The sequence below is a fragment of the Phoxinus phoxinus genome, assembly GCF_949152265.1.
Source record: "Phoxinus phoxinus genome assembly, chromosome: 12".
NCBI lineage: Eukaryota > Metazoa > Chordata > Actinopteri > Cypriniformes > Leuciscidae > Phoxinus > Phoxinus phoxinus.
The window spans coordinates 26,743,856-26,758,759 of NC_136887.1; the positions used below are offsets into that span (position 1 = coordinate 26,743,856).

The 14,904-nt window shown below is 40.6% G+C and overlaps 1 protein-coding gene across 1 annotated transcript; it reads right to left on the reverse strand.

Moving 5' to 3' along the window:
• Positions 1-3,962: 3,962 nt before the first annotated feature.
• LOC307008312 (uncharacterized protein) lies at positions 3,963-14,754 on the reverse strand (the record flags this gene model as incomplete). The annotated part of the gene is made up of 15 exons (XM_079631055.1): positions 3,963-4,090; positions 4,174-4,290; positions 4,565-4,714; positions 4,819-5,170; positions 5,419-5,460; positions 5,644-5,738; positions 9,929-10,030; positions 10,114-10,230; positions 10,503-10,652; positions 10,757-11,108; positions 11,283-11,324; positions 11,508-11,602; positions 12,088-12,198; positions 12,268-12,531; positions 14,658-14,754. The coding sequence occupies 15 exons, from the start codon at positions 14,752-14,754 to the stop codon at positions 3,963-3,965; spliced, it is 2,214 nt and encodes a 737-aa protein (XP_079487181.1).
• Positions 14,755-14,904: the final 150 nt, after the last annotated feature.

Consider the following 14,904-nt stretch of genomic DNA (forward strand, 5'->3'; position numbering starts at 1 on the left):
TAGAGAGAAGAACAGCACCATCCCAGGAGGGATCTCTTTTCAACAGGTCAGGTCTGCCCCAAAAACTTTTCCAATTGTCTATGAATTCTATATTATTTTGCGGACACCACTTAGACAGCCAGCCATTGAGTGATGACAATCTGCTAACTATCTCATCACTCCTACGAACAGGAAGGGGGCCAGAGCAAATTACAGTGCCGGACATCATACTTGCGAGTTCACACACCTCTTTAACGTAAATTTTAGTGATCTCCGACTGGTAGAGTTGAATATCATTAGTGCCGACATGAATAATAATCTAAGATAATTTAAGTTTAGCATTAGCCAGCACTTTTAAATTTGCTTTGATGTCAGGCACTCTGGCTCCCGGCAAATATGTGACTATGGTGGCTGGTGTCTCTATTTTCACGTTCCGTGTAATAGAATCAACAATAACTAGGGCACATTCAACAGGATTCTCAGTGGGAGTTTCACTGAGTGGGGATAATTTATTTGTTGTGGTAATCGGAACAGAAGAGCAGTGTTTTGTCCAGCGACTATAGCGTCTCACGGTCACCCAGTTGCCCTGCTGCACAGGCTCTACTTCAGCTTGAACCGAACAATGTACAGTGTTCACTAAACTAGTCGCATCCAAAGCCGTATCTAAAACCCTTGCACTTTCACTATCCTCAATTAAAGTTTGATGCGTGTCTCTAGTTCTGAAATCTTCTCCGTCAGCCTGACTATCTCCCTGCTTTTATCACATGTAAATCCTGTGCTGACAGAGAAAGCTACACTATACATGTTACATGAAGTGCAAGTGACAATAAGAGGAGAAGACATGACTTACCGTGTTTGCTGACTGATCACTACTTACCACAGCTTTGATGGATTTGTAAAAGGCTTGAGCGAAATAAATAAATAAATAAAAAGCGCATGGATGGCACGCTAACAGGCTAGCGAATTACTAGCGTGTTGTACTAGTAACGATTTAGATTGAAGCTAGCGATGTCAGGTTTATATGTGATGTTGAGTAAGTTATATTTTAGCAGTATAAACAACAGGGAATGATAGTAAATAATGATTCAAAACGGAAAGATATAAGAAGCTACAGACGCAAATCAATCGGCCCGAGTGAGTAAATGTGAGAGTGTGTGTGTGTGAGAGAGATTGAGTGAGTGAGTGAGTGAGTGAGTGAGTGTGTGTGTGTGTGTGTGTGTGTAAGATTGACTGTGTGTGATTGAGTGTGTGTGAGATTTAGGGCTGGGCGATATGTAAAAAATATGTTATCGATAATCGCCTTAAAAAATACCGCGATATCCGATTATATCGTCTACCCAAGCCCCGCCTCCAACACGCCCCGCCGGAGACGTCACTGCCGACATACACAGTTAACACAAGTCATGTTGAGTTTGGCTGCACTTTATCTATAGCCTGCAATTCAGTTAGTTTAATTTAATGATTGACACGTTAAAGGTTTTACTTTGTTAGTAGCTTAAACGAGCATAAAACATTAGCTTTGCTTATGTTAGTGTTGCTAATAATTTCCACACTGTTTACTGTTTTACTTTCTCAACCGTTTAAGACAAAACCGACTGGTTACGGGCATTTGAACTTGAAAAAACGTGTGTAGACTATTGACGTCTTTCCGTGGTTGAAACAACAATTCTTCTGATGTTTATGCATGTTTATTTGATACTATAAATTAACTAGAAGGATAATTGTCAGATATAATTCTGTGTATTTGTCAGTGTACTGTATGAGAGACGGCTCTTTGTAAGAGTGCAGCACAGAAAACAGCGTGCGACATGTTCTCTCGCGTCTTGCGCTTAAAGAATGCTATCAAGAAGAAACGGTTTTCTATTCCTAATCCTACTTATTTTTGGATATTGATGATTATCGTCTGTAAACAGACTGTTATAATCGACATTGCGATAATTGCGAAACATCGTCGATATACGATAATATCGTCATATCGCCCAGCCCTAGTGTGATTGAGTGAGTGTGTGTATATAATTAAATGTTAGGCTGCATAGATTAGGTCAGCCGGAACCGGGAACACTTCCCATAAATCCTGATGTACTCGTTACATCATAAGAAGGATGGCGCCTACGCTACTACTACGCGCCTTCGCTAATATTAGTCTCTCTGTTTATCTGAGGTTTGCCGCAGCCCGCCGGATCCAGGCTGTATCCAGATCTGATGAAGGACCAGTGCCCGGACACGACGACGACACCGCAGTCCTGAAGTGTCCACCAGTCTCTCCCCTGTTCCTGAAGTCCGCCGGATCCCGGCCGTATCCAGATCAGATGGTGGACCTTCACCTGGACACGATTACAACAACAACAACTCTATAATATTTGAATGATATAGTACGCTTCACTTATTTCTGGTTATGTTTACTTTCTATGTTTATGTTACCAATCTTGAGTTGAGTGAGAAGCCCCCCAGTAATCGTGTCCCACTGTTATTTCTGCACATGTGAGTTTTGGTTTGTATTAATGTCCTCAGACAGCATCTGCTGGGCTGAGCGTAATCCAACATCGGCATCATGTTGCCTATTGTTTGAGTCTCGAGACTGCGTTTGTAAACTGTATCTCACTACTGTGTCTATAGACTGCGTGTTTGCATGAACTCTGATGATAGCTGGACTGACCTGCTCTCACACACTGCGCTCTCCCCGCCTGTGACGTCACGAACAGAACTGGCTCAACACTCCTGGGGGACGGCAACGGCTCCTCCGGGTCCGGGCAGCCGGCAGGAGCTCCTCATTCACTGCTCCTCCCCATCAGGCTCCGGCCCACGGCCAGCGGTGGAGTCTCCTCCAACTAGCACTTCATCACAACTTCTCCATTCATCCAAATGTCCAGGCCTGGTCCTCTCCTGTTTTTCACTGTCGTCGCTCCTGCTTTTATGCTCCCGTAGCTCCTCCGTGAGACACTCGAGACTGGTGCTCATCTTGGCCTCGTCCTGCTTGCCACAGTAACACAATTAAATATTGTTTAAAATATTAAAAATCATTAAAACTGCTCGACTGAAGAACTGGCTGTTGTGTGACAGTAATTTAATCTATTAAACTAATCTAGTTATTTATTAGTCTGCAGACCTGCCAACCGTGACATTATTTTGAGAACCATCAGTGGGACGGGACACGGGTTTGGGTGGGGTCATATATTCTCACAGGTTTGAGAATGCAAGACATACACAAACACACGCCTATCTTCATAATTCTAGTTTTGACTTCTAATGGTTTTTGAATTTGACCCAAATCAAGAAGTTCACTTGCACCGCACTGAATGGGCCACATTATAATGAACACTACATTATAATAAAGTGAAAGTTTAAAGTTTCAATACAGCTCAAAACTATTTTTATTCATGATTAATATTGAATTGCATAATGTGTGCTGGTCAAGTCTTAAATTAAGAAACCCATAGAAAACAGTAAAAATGTTATTCATTTAAAATAAGCTACCGGTACTTAATTTATTATTCCAAAATCCAAATATGATACTAAATCCCACAGAAATGGTTTTATATTTGTGCTGTCTTTGCATTTGGTCATTGCACATTATAAACAGTACACGCATTAGCTAAATAAACGTTAGCCAATACACACATAGAAAACTGTTGACAATGAATACACAGGACCAATAGTAGCAAAACGAATCACTTATTCTAAAGAGAATATCAAGTAGGCCTATATAACGAGGGGTTTTGTTAAAGGTATTTTAACGATTTTTACAATGGATAATAAAATGTATATATAGTGATATTTATTACTGAACACACCAGTGCAGATCAGGTGAGGAGCCAGTATGAGTGGAGATTATAAACAAAACCAGAACAACAGATTGAAATGGACATGAATCCAGTGGTACGTGATACCTGTACTATAAGTAAAAGGGGGTTGTTGCTATATTGAATTGTCTCTAGAACTAAGGGTGTAGAAATCTCAGTTTACTGGCTACAACAAACTAGACTTCAGCACCGCATGATAACTGGAGACTCACGGTCTGGCTCGGCTGGCGCTCCTGTCCGGGTGTTTGTGGAGGGTCCAGCGAAGGCACACAAGGACTCACTGTACTCAAGAGTGTCTAAGTTTGAGTAGCCTAAGGAAAAGTTCAAATTTAACATCAGAAACTGATCAGGCTGAAGCGGACATGAATCAGAGAGGTAATAACTAGAGACTCACCGTTTGACTCGAGTGCATCTGTGTCTGGTGTGTTCTTAAACCAGTCATGATCTAAAATGTTCTGTAAGGTGATCTCTGACTCTCGGCCACGAAGTTTCCGAAGTAGATCTTGGTATTCTGTAAAGGTTTTCAGAAGAGAGCTGATTAGTCCTGTTTGATTTTGAGATATGTCGTTTATGTAAGTAAGGTAATGTTACCATCAAACACACTGCATTTGCTGCTGTTACTATGGCATTCTCTGGATGCCCATGAACATTTATTCATTGCTAAACTTCACCGTCTATCCGCTGTGTTTTACACTTCGCTTATTTGTCATCAAGGTAACTTTACTGTCACTTGTGTATGTTTTCAAGCAATGCTATTTCCATTTCGTTCTTGTTTTTGGTCTCACCGTTGGACAAGCCTGTATTTTTCCAACGAAGTTTCAAATCCAAAAGACATTGTCCTTCGACCATCCTCTTCAGCGCTCTGTGTAAGCCTTCATTTGTTGCCATTAAAGCGTCAATTCTCCTCTCTGCCACTGATTTCACTTCGGGTGTTTCTGTAAGCAGTACGTTTTCAGTGTTAAAAAAAACTTTAGAACGCCCTTATTTCCATATCCTGTGCATAATAAATCAGTGACTTGTGCTCAAAAAGCAAACTCACGTCTCTCTCTGATGGACAGTGCTCTGTAAAAGCCGGTCAACTTGATCTGCATGGTGTCTGGGTCGATGAACACTTTTTTCAGGCTTATGTCTTTATAATAAACACCCTTTTCACTGCAGTCCCGTAACGCAGCGATGAGTTTCTGCATGATGTCTTTTGCTTCTGCTTCAGTCAGACGACCTCCCTTACCTTTGATGAAGTCACACAAGGTTATGCTGGTACCTGGATGTTCCATAATTAACATGTCGTGAACTCCCATGTTAAACCAGTGGTATAACTTCATGACACGGTCGCTGTGCTCCATTATCCGCATTAGCGCTCCCTCTCGACACGAAGGTTGGGAATGGCCAATCTTAAAGAAGAGATTGACAAAAGGTGAGTTGACTCCGAACCTCAAACCTCCTTACTAAAGAGTGAGGGCAATTCCAGGAGAAAACAACGAACTCTACATGTACTTAACAACTGATGCTTCAAGGCTTTCATTGTCTATTCAGTTTTATCTTATGCTGTCTACATGCAGAATTATCAATCACCGGATAAGAATTTAATAAATAATTCTTAATAGTAATTTTCATGAAGAATAAAATCTTTTCAACTTACGTGGAAATCAAACCGGCACGGCTTAACACATTTGATGATCACCTAAAAAATAAAGAAAATATGTGCAAGCGTAAGTGAACTGATCCATTTTTGATTGTTTACATGATAATCTTTTTTAAAACATGTTTTGATCAAAACTGTAAACACTGATGTTTATGTCAGGACTGGAAAGACAGAAGGAAACAAGAGGCAGAAAGTTTGGTGTATCCAGGAAGAGCAACATACTTGTTTGCCATCAGATTTTCTAATTCCTTCATAGACAATGCCATGGGACTTCGATGCCTCTTTCTTTCCCAGTTTATAAAGAGAGTTAAAGCTTCCTGAAAAACACACAACAGCATGAGACTGAACTGCTTGTGACTAAACACACCTGTGCAGATCAGGCGAGGAACCAACCGGTGTGAAGATTACTAATTAAATCAGTGAACAGGCTGACATTGACACAAATGAATAATTAGCAGGTTTAGCATTGAAGTTCATGTAAGAAAGATAACTTAGTCCAGTATCCAGGCGCTGTTTGACAGGCTTTTAGTGCCCGTGAGCTTCGGGTGAGTGTGAATGAAATGTTTAGCCGGCAAGAATTTCAATCACATGCAAATAATGAACATTTGTGAATGTCAGTGTCCCGTGAGTGTAACTCTGCCTTAACATGTGATGTGAATGTGACCAGTCATAGGGGTGGCCAGATGGGGCCACTTAAAATCTTGGGGTGGCACACCAAAACTATAAACCATAATTTCAGAATTGTATTCTACTGTTGTAGTAACCCATACGGAAATGTAATATATGACATATCCCTATATCGCTAGTGACGCCGTCATATATGTTAAATATAAGACAATATATTGCTATAACATATATACATATCTCTACATATATGTTGATATAGGTTTTTAACATATATAAATTTGCCATATTAAATGAGTATATTGACATATATTAATATGATGTATATGATTATTATTTATATAATACTGTATGTTTTGACCATATATGTCACCGATATGTTTAATTTATATATGCCAAACTATTTACTATTTATTTCAAGTCTACAGATCAAGTCTACATATCCACATTTCATTTCAATTACTATCTCATTATCCACATTTCATTTCAATTTCTATCTCATTTTCGAATCTTTTATAAATAAAATGTATTATTTATTATTATTTTACCTCTTCTTGACCAGCTCATAAAAACAAAACAAATACTACACAAATTCTATTTGAAAACTGATAATTATATATGTGACATGTATGTAAAAAAACACTAAATACATACCGGTACATCAAATATATGGGCTAGTTTTATATGTCAATTGTTCCATTTTCTAATAGGTTTTATATATGGGTATATATATTTTATATATGTGGATATATTTCATATATGTATATTTCATATACCTAGGCTATGTACATATATTACATTTCCGTATGGGTAAACCGGCCTGAAGAAAACTATCAGAAAGACTTAAGGAAACTCCTACTGATATACTTTGGTTTATTGTGTTATATTTAACGGACAGTGCATCACGTTGCATGAATTTCTTAAATGAAATAAACAGAGTTCACAAGCAGGTTAATAATAATACACACACTCCATTTCATCATTGCAAATAACACATAGCTTATGACTCGACTGACAAAACTAGGAACTAACAGACACATGAAGTAAACTTGTGTGTAGTTTATAAAGTCAAACCTTGCACTTGTTGAAAACAATCTAAACTCTGTTTTTAATGACGCAGCTCTTATTGATGCGACTTACCAGCAGCGAGAGATGTGACTCTGCTGGTGGTGACGTAGCTCCGCCCGCAATAGCACGCACACAAATGCGAGTGATGCAACAGCCAATGTCGAGTTTTCCCAATTAATGCATGAATTTAACAGCATTATTTAAACTCTGTTACACATATACATGCACCACCTAACGACGTTAGCTAGGTAACTCTTGTCAAAACATGTCAAAGACGCATCAAAAAGCTGTTGTAACAGTATACTGTAACCATTTGGCACTTAAAAAGCAAGTCACGACACATAATTCCCCGTCTTCTTTTACTAAAGAATATTTTTTACTTATTTACTTACCGGTAGTCTTCGTCTTCTTTCTTAACTTCTTTTAAAATTGTTGACCGACGGGCACGCGCTGAGCTGTTGCTGTCTGAGCGCGCAACAGCGGCATGTACGGAGGGGTGGGGGAGGGGCGGGCTACTGTGTGCGATCGAAAGTCTAGATCAGCTTGCCTGCCTGGCTGTGCATTAGGGATGAAATGCATAACTGATGCTACTAAATTTTTTACTGGCCATTGGGGTGGCCAGTGGGGTGGCCAGGAGTCGGCCCCCTGGTGGCGCCATTGAATGTAACAGAACTGCCACGACTGTAGCGCGCGATACTACGACATTTCTTCAAAAGCAGATCGTGGAGAAATTTTAATCGTCAAGGATCAAATATTGTGATATCGCACACTAGAGATGTGACGGTCAGTGTTGCCAACTATTTTCAGAGGAAAGTAGCTAACGCCTTCCCTAAAAGTCGCTAAATGTCGCTAGATGACGTCATACGTCATTAGCATATTCATGACGTCATCGCGTCGTACTTGCGTTCTGCTTGCCTAATGTGTTTTCTCTCTAAATTAATGCTCACATAGGCCTACTGTATTTAATATATTGTAATATAATATAATATAGCCAAATGAAAAATAAAGCTGTTCTCATTTTCTATAGCCTATATTTTTTTGTCAGACAATAGGCTTGAACGACTATGATATAGGTCTAGTGAATGACAAAAAAAAAAAAAAAATTAGCCTATGGGCATTTGTGGAAAATTATCTGAATTGAGAGTTCGGGAACCGGATGAACTAAGCTCTGTGATATTAGTGATAGTCTATTAAGTAATAAGCACAAGAAAGAAAGGAACTTAAAATGGTCCAACTAAATTCTTTAAATAAAAACCCAAAGACAAGCAGATAAGTGATAAGTCTGTGGAAAAACACTGCTCATTCACGTCTGTCAGCAGCCGTGCGCTCAACAGATGAACAGGGTAGACGCAGCTACAGTGAGTGACGGCAGGGAGAAAGCAAAAAAGTCGGGGTCTGAAAAGTCGCTAAAAATAGCAACAAAGGCTTAAGTTGGTACATGAATCCCACACATGCGCGATTCATGTGGCGGAGGGGTTAACATCTCCTGCTCTGACTGCAGCTGGGAGCGGCTGCTGCGCGAGGACTGGGCCGCCTGTGAGTGCTTTGGGACGCGGATGGGACCCACGGCAGCACCCGCTGTTGAGAAAACGATATTTGCTTTCACATCAGAGAGTCGCCAAAAGTCACCAATAACACCAGAAAAAGTCGTTAGATTTGTCGCTAGTCGCTTTTTTGAAAATGTGTCGCTAGAGGGGTCTGAATACTCGCTAAATATAGCGACAAAAGCGCTAAGTTGGCAACACTGGTGACGGTGATAATATTCTCCCACCGGTTAATCGACTTGTGACAACACCGGTAATATCGGTTTCATCGGGTGGGAGGAGCGATGTAAAATTTAAAAAAAAAAAATTCAAAATATGAATAAAACTAAATAAAAAAATTTAAATAACACTCCAGGTCTCCGCACCAGTCACGTAACTGAAAACCATGAAAGCCGTGTGACCGGTAAAAAAAAAAAAAAAAAAACTTGCAGAAATTATTCCCTCTGATTTTCTATTTCATTAATAAAGTTTGACTACTCACAGCATTCTCGCATGCGCTTAGAGCTCGTGTGAATTGCACATATAAAATGAAGTTAACGACGAACAACCTCGATCCATCAGGAAACGCCACATAGGTCGCTGAATTTCACTGCGCTTCATGATGAGTTTATCTTTTGCGTGAAGAAGCCGTTCGCCGGAGATGTGTTAAAAGATCGAAGTGCATTCATGATTATTAGGCTACCGGTATAATAATCCTCCTGGCGCTGGGTCTGAGTGAGTAATTTACTCTTAGCTTTGTTCTTTGATTAACATTATGACACTTTAAGAGCCGCTGCTGACAGACGCGATCTGACACGCGTCCCATTTTCTCACAAATCTCTATTTTAGACTTTATTTTAATCATTTAAGACTGCTCTTATGAGGACACTCGACAAAACGGACATTTTGGCATAATTTGTGTGTGTCATGGTTTGTTCAAGACCGAACTCGATACTGACGCGCGTCTTTTCTGTGGGTTGTGTGTGTGTGTAATAGGCAGGACTTACAGCACGGTCTCTTTAGTCTTCTCGCGCTTGAACGGTTTAAAAGCATTCACATTAATATGAGCGTGATCATACAACGCTAGTCAATTGCGTTAAATATTTTGAAAGGATTTTTTTTTTTTTTTTTTGCGGTGCCACGGTGGGCAAGTGATGAAACCGGTGTTGTGACTGAACACCGTGTAACACCGGTAACACCGACTATCGTAGCAAGCCTATCGCACACCCCCACGTGTCCCACTGTTATTTCTGCACACGTGAGTTTTGATGTGTATTAATGTCCTCAGTTACCTGTCGGGTTGTTCTGCGCTGGCACATCTGTTGAGCTGCTGCTGGGGTTTCTGGGCGATGGTTGAGCACTGCTGCTATCCATTCCCTCAAACTGCATGTAGCCTACGGAAAAGTTCAAATTTAACATCAGAAACTGATCAGGCTGAAGCGGACATGAATCAGAGAGGAAATAACTAGAGACTCACCGTCTGACTCGAGTGCATCTGTGTCTGGTGTGTTCTTAAACCAGTCATGATCTAAAATGTTCTGCAAGGTGATTCTTGACTCTCGGCCACGAAGTTTCCGAAGTAGATCTTGGTATTCTGTAAAGGTTTTCAGAAGAGAGCTGATTAGTCCTGTTTGATTTTGAGATATGTCGTTTATGTAAGTAATGCAATGTTACCATCAAACACACTGCATTTGCTGCTGTTACTATGGCATTCTCTGGATGCCCATGAACATTTATTCATTACTAAACTTCACCGTCTATCCGCTGTTTTACACTTCGCTTATTTGTCATCAAGGTAACTTTACTGTCACTTGTGTATGTTTTCAAGCAATGCTATTTCCATTTCGTTCTTGTTTTTGGTCTCACCGTTGGACAAGCCTGTATTTTTCCAACGAAGTTTCAAATCCAAAAGACATTGTCCTTCGACCATCCTCTTCAGCGCTCTGTGTAAGCCTTCATTTGTTGCCATTAAAGCGTCAATTCTCCTCTCTGCCACTGATTTCACTTCGGGTGTTTCTGTAAGCAGTACGTTTTCAGTGTTAAAAAAAACTTTAGAACGCCCTTATTTCCATATCCTGTGCATAATAAATCAGTGACTTGTGCTCAAAAAGCAAACTCACGTCTCTCTCTGATGGACAGTGCTCTGTAAAAGCCGGTCAACTTGATCTGCATGGTGTCTGGGTCGATGAGCACTTTTTTCAGGCTTATGTCTTTATAATAAACACCCTTTTCACTGCAGTCCCGTAACGCAGCGATGAGTTTCTGCATGATGTCTTTTGCTTCTGCTTCAGTCAGACGACCTCCCTTACCTTTGATGAAGTCACACAAGGTTATGCTGGTACCTGGATGTTCCATAATTAACATGTTGTGAACTCCCATGTTAAACCAGTGGTATAACTCCAGGACATGGTCGCTGTGTTTCATTATCCGCATTAGCGCCGCCTCTCGACACGAAGGTTGGGTACGGCCAATCTAAAAGAAGAGATTGACAAAAGGTGAGTTGACTCCAAACCTCAAACCTCCTTACTAAAGAGTGAGGGCAATTCCAGGAGAAAACAACGAACTATACATGTACTTTACAACTGATGCTTCAAGACTTTGATTGTCTATTTCAGTTTTATGAAGAATAAAATCTTTTCAACTTACGTTGCAATCAAACCGGCGCCGCTTGACGCTTTTGATGATCACCTAAAAAATAAAGAAAATATGTGCAAGCGTAAGTGAACTGATCCATTTTTGATTGTTTACATGATCATCTTTTTTAAAACATGTTTTGATCAAAACTGTAAACACTGATGTTTATGTCAGGACTGGAAAGACAGAAGGAAACAAGAGGCAGAAAGTTTGGTGTATCCAGGAAGAGCAACATACTTGTTTGCCATCAGATCTTCTAATTCCTTCATAGACAATGCCATGGGACTTCGATGCCTGTTTCTTTCCCAGTTTATAAAGAGAATTAAAGCTTTCTGAAAAACACACAACAGCATGAGACTGAACTGCTTGTGACTAAACACACCTGTGCAGATCAGGCGAGGAACCAACCGGTGTGAAGATTACAAATTAAATCAGTGAACAGGCTGACATTGACACATATGAATAATTAGCAGGTTTAGCATTGAAGTTCATGTAAGAAAGATAACTTAGTCCAGTATCCAGGCGCTGTTTGACAGGCTTTTAGTGCCCGTGAGCTTCGGGTGAGTGTGAATGAAATGTTCAGCCGGCAAGGCTTTCAATCACATGCAAATAATGTGATCAGTGTCCCGTGAGTGTAACTCTACCTCTGCCTTAACATGTGATGTGAATGTAACAGAACTGCCACGACTGTAGCGCGCGATACTACGACATTTTAATCGTCCAGGATTCAAATATTTTGATATCGCACAGCCCCACGTGTCCCACTGTTATTTCTGCACACATTTGAGTTTTGATGTGTATTAATGTCCTCAGTTACCTGTCGTGTTGATCAGCGCTGGTACATCTGAAATGTTCTTTGCTGTGATTCCTGACTCTCTGTCATGAAGTTCGCGAATTTTGCGAACATTCCAAAGGTACTCCCGGTATCCTGTAAAGGTTTTCAGAAGAGAGCTGATTAGTCTGCAACATGTTAGTTTTGGTTAACTGATTTTGTTACCTGTCAGGAAGTTGTCCGCAGGCGCATATGTTGAGATGTTGCTGGGGTTTCTCTCAGGTGACACAGCAATGCTGGTCGATGGTTGAGCGTAATCCACCATTGGCTCTGTCTCAAGCGCATCAGTGGCTGGACTCGGCTCCTGTTCGGGTGTTTGAGGACGGTCCTGTGACAACACCTGGTGGTCACTGGTCGATGGTCGAGCACGGCTGCTATCCATTCCCTCAGGTAACGTTGCATGCATGATGTTTACTTTCTGCATGAAGCCTAAGGAAAAGTTCAAATAAAATCAGAAACATCAGGCTGTAGCGGACATGAATCAGAGTGGTAATAACTAGAGACTCACAAACAATAAGTGTAAGCTATTGTGATTAAAACTAAATAAAAAAATGTAAATAACACTCTAGGTCTCCGCACCAGTCACGTAACTGAAAACCATGAAAGCCGTGTGACCGGTAAAAAAAAAAAAAAAAACTTGCAGAAATTATTCCCTCTGATTTTCTATTTCATTAATAAAGTTTGACTACTCGCAGCATTCTCGCATGCGCTTAGAGCTCGTGTGAATTGCACATATAAAATGAAGTTAACGACGAAACAACCTCGATCCATCAGGAAACGCCACATAGGTCGCTGAATTTCACTGCGCTTCATGATGAGTTTATCTTTTGCGTGAAGAAGCCGTTCGCCGGAGATGTGTTAAAAGATCGAAGTGCATTCATGATTATTAGGCTACCGGTATAATAATCAGGGGTGCACATAACTGGTACGCAGGTACGCATGCGCGACAAAAATCAGGAATGCGTAATACCACTTGTGTTACTACGCGCCTTTGCGTACTGTCGCCAAAATGCAACATAGGCAGTGTTAATTACATTTTTTCACAGATGAAAACGAGACGATAACTAAATAAAAACCTTGTTTTAAATGACGACCACTATGACGAATAAAAACTAGACGGAAATGTAAGGGAGGGACGATTGGGGAAGTGATCCAGTCAGAACTGATTTGCGTTTGTGGAAGATGCGCACATTTGAATTGTAACGTGCTGATCTACCGAGTCGGCATGCGCTGCATGTCTCAAATCGTTAAAAAATGTAAACGTCTGGGAGAAAGAGAAGAGCAGACATATGGATAGATCTGAATAAGAGTGACGCCGCGAAAGACAGCTTTATTCGGTATGTTTTTCTGTGCGAACACACACACACGACCCGAAGCGTGCAGCCCCGCACATAGACACAGCGCGCTGCGCGCAAGGACTGAATCGAGCTCTCTTTCGCGTCTGAATGGACAAATACACACAACGTTATGTCTAAATGTCCGTTTTGGAGAGTATTCACGTAAACACAGTCGGTTATGTCTTTACAGAACGTACAGTGCATCAGTGCAATTGGATCTGCACACTCTTAAAGTGACAGTGCGTAATAAACCTAATGCCTTCTGTACACTTAATATTGATCAAACAACAAAATAAAAAGAGAAAATTCACTGCTCTTTAATATCTTTAATAAGGATTAATTATATTTAATTTATACAAATAAATATATCTGAACAATCAAATAACACTTCAAATACATTTTTTCCAAAGGTGTTTTCTATCATTTTAGGTCGTTCTTTTCACGCTGATGTAAATTTAATTGTTCGTTTATTTATTTTTTATAAGTTTGGTTTTAGTTAGTTATTTTATGCTATAAAAACGAAAATGTGACGTCATGATTGACAGCTGTGGCCACGCTACATATGGGGTGAGTACCAAACACCATCTCCTGGTCCTCATCTGAGTAACTCACTGAAAAAGTTATGTGCACCCCTGATAATAATCCTCCTGGCGCTGGGTCTGAGTGAGTAATTTACTCTTAGCTTTGTTCTTTGATTAACATTATGACACTTTAAGAGCCGCTGCTGACAGACGCGATCTGACACGCGTCCCATTTTCTCACAAATCTCTATTTTAGACTTTATTTTAATCATTTAAGACTGCTCTTATGAGGACACTCGACAAAACGGACATTTTGGCATAATTTGTGTGTGTCATGGTTTGTTCAAGACCGAACTCGATACTGACGCGCGTCTTTTCTGTGGGTTGTGTGTGTGTGTAATAGGCAGGACTTACAGCACGGTCTCTTTAGTCTTCTCGCGCTTGAACGGTTTAAAAGCATTCACATTAATATGAGCGTGATCATACAACGCTAGTCAATTGCGTTAAATATTTTGAAAGGATTTTTTTTTTTTTTTTGCGGTGCCCCGGTGGGCAAGTGATGAAACCAGTGTTGTGACTGAACACCGTGTAACACCGGTAACACCGACTATCGTAGCAAGCCTATCGCACACCCCCACGTGTCCCACTGTTATTTCTGCACACGTGAGTTTTGATGTGTATTAATGTCCTCAGTTACCTGTCGGGTTGTTCTGCGCTGGCACATCTGTTGAGCTGCTGCTGGGGTTTCTGGGCGATGGTTGAGCACTGCTGCTATCCATTCCCTCAAACTGCATGTAGCCTACGGAAAAGTTCAAATTTAACATCAGAAACTGATCAGGCTGAAGCGGACATGAATCAGAGAGGAAATAACTAGAGACTCACCATCTGACTCGAGTGCATCTGTGTCTGGTGTGTTCTTAAACCAGTCATGATCTAAAATGTTC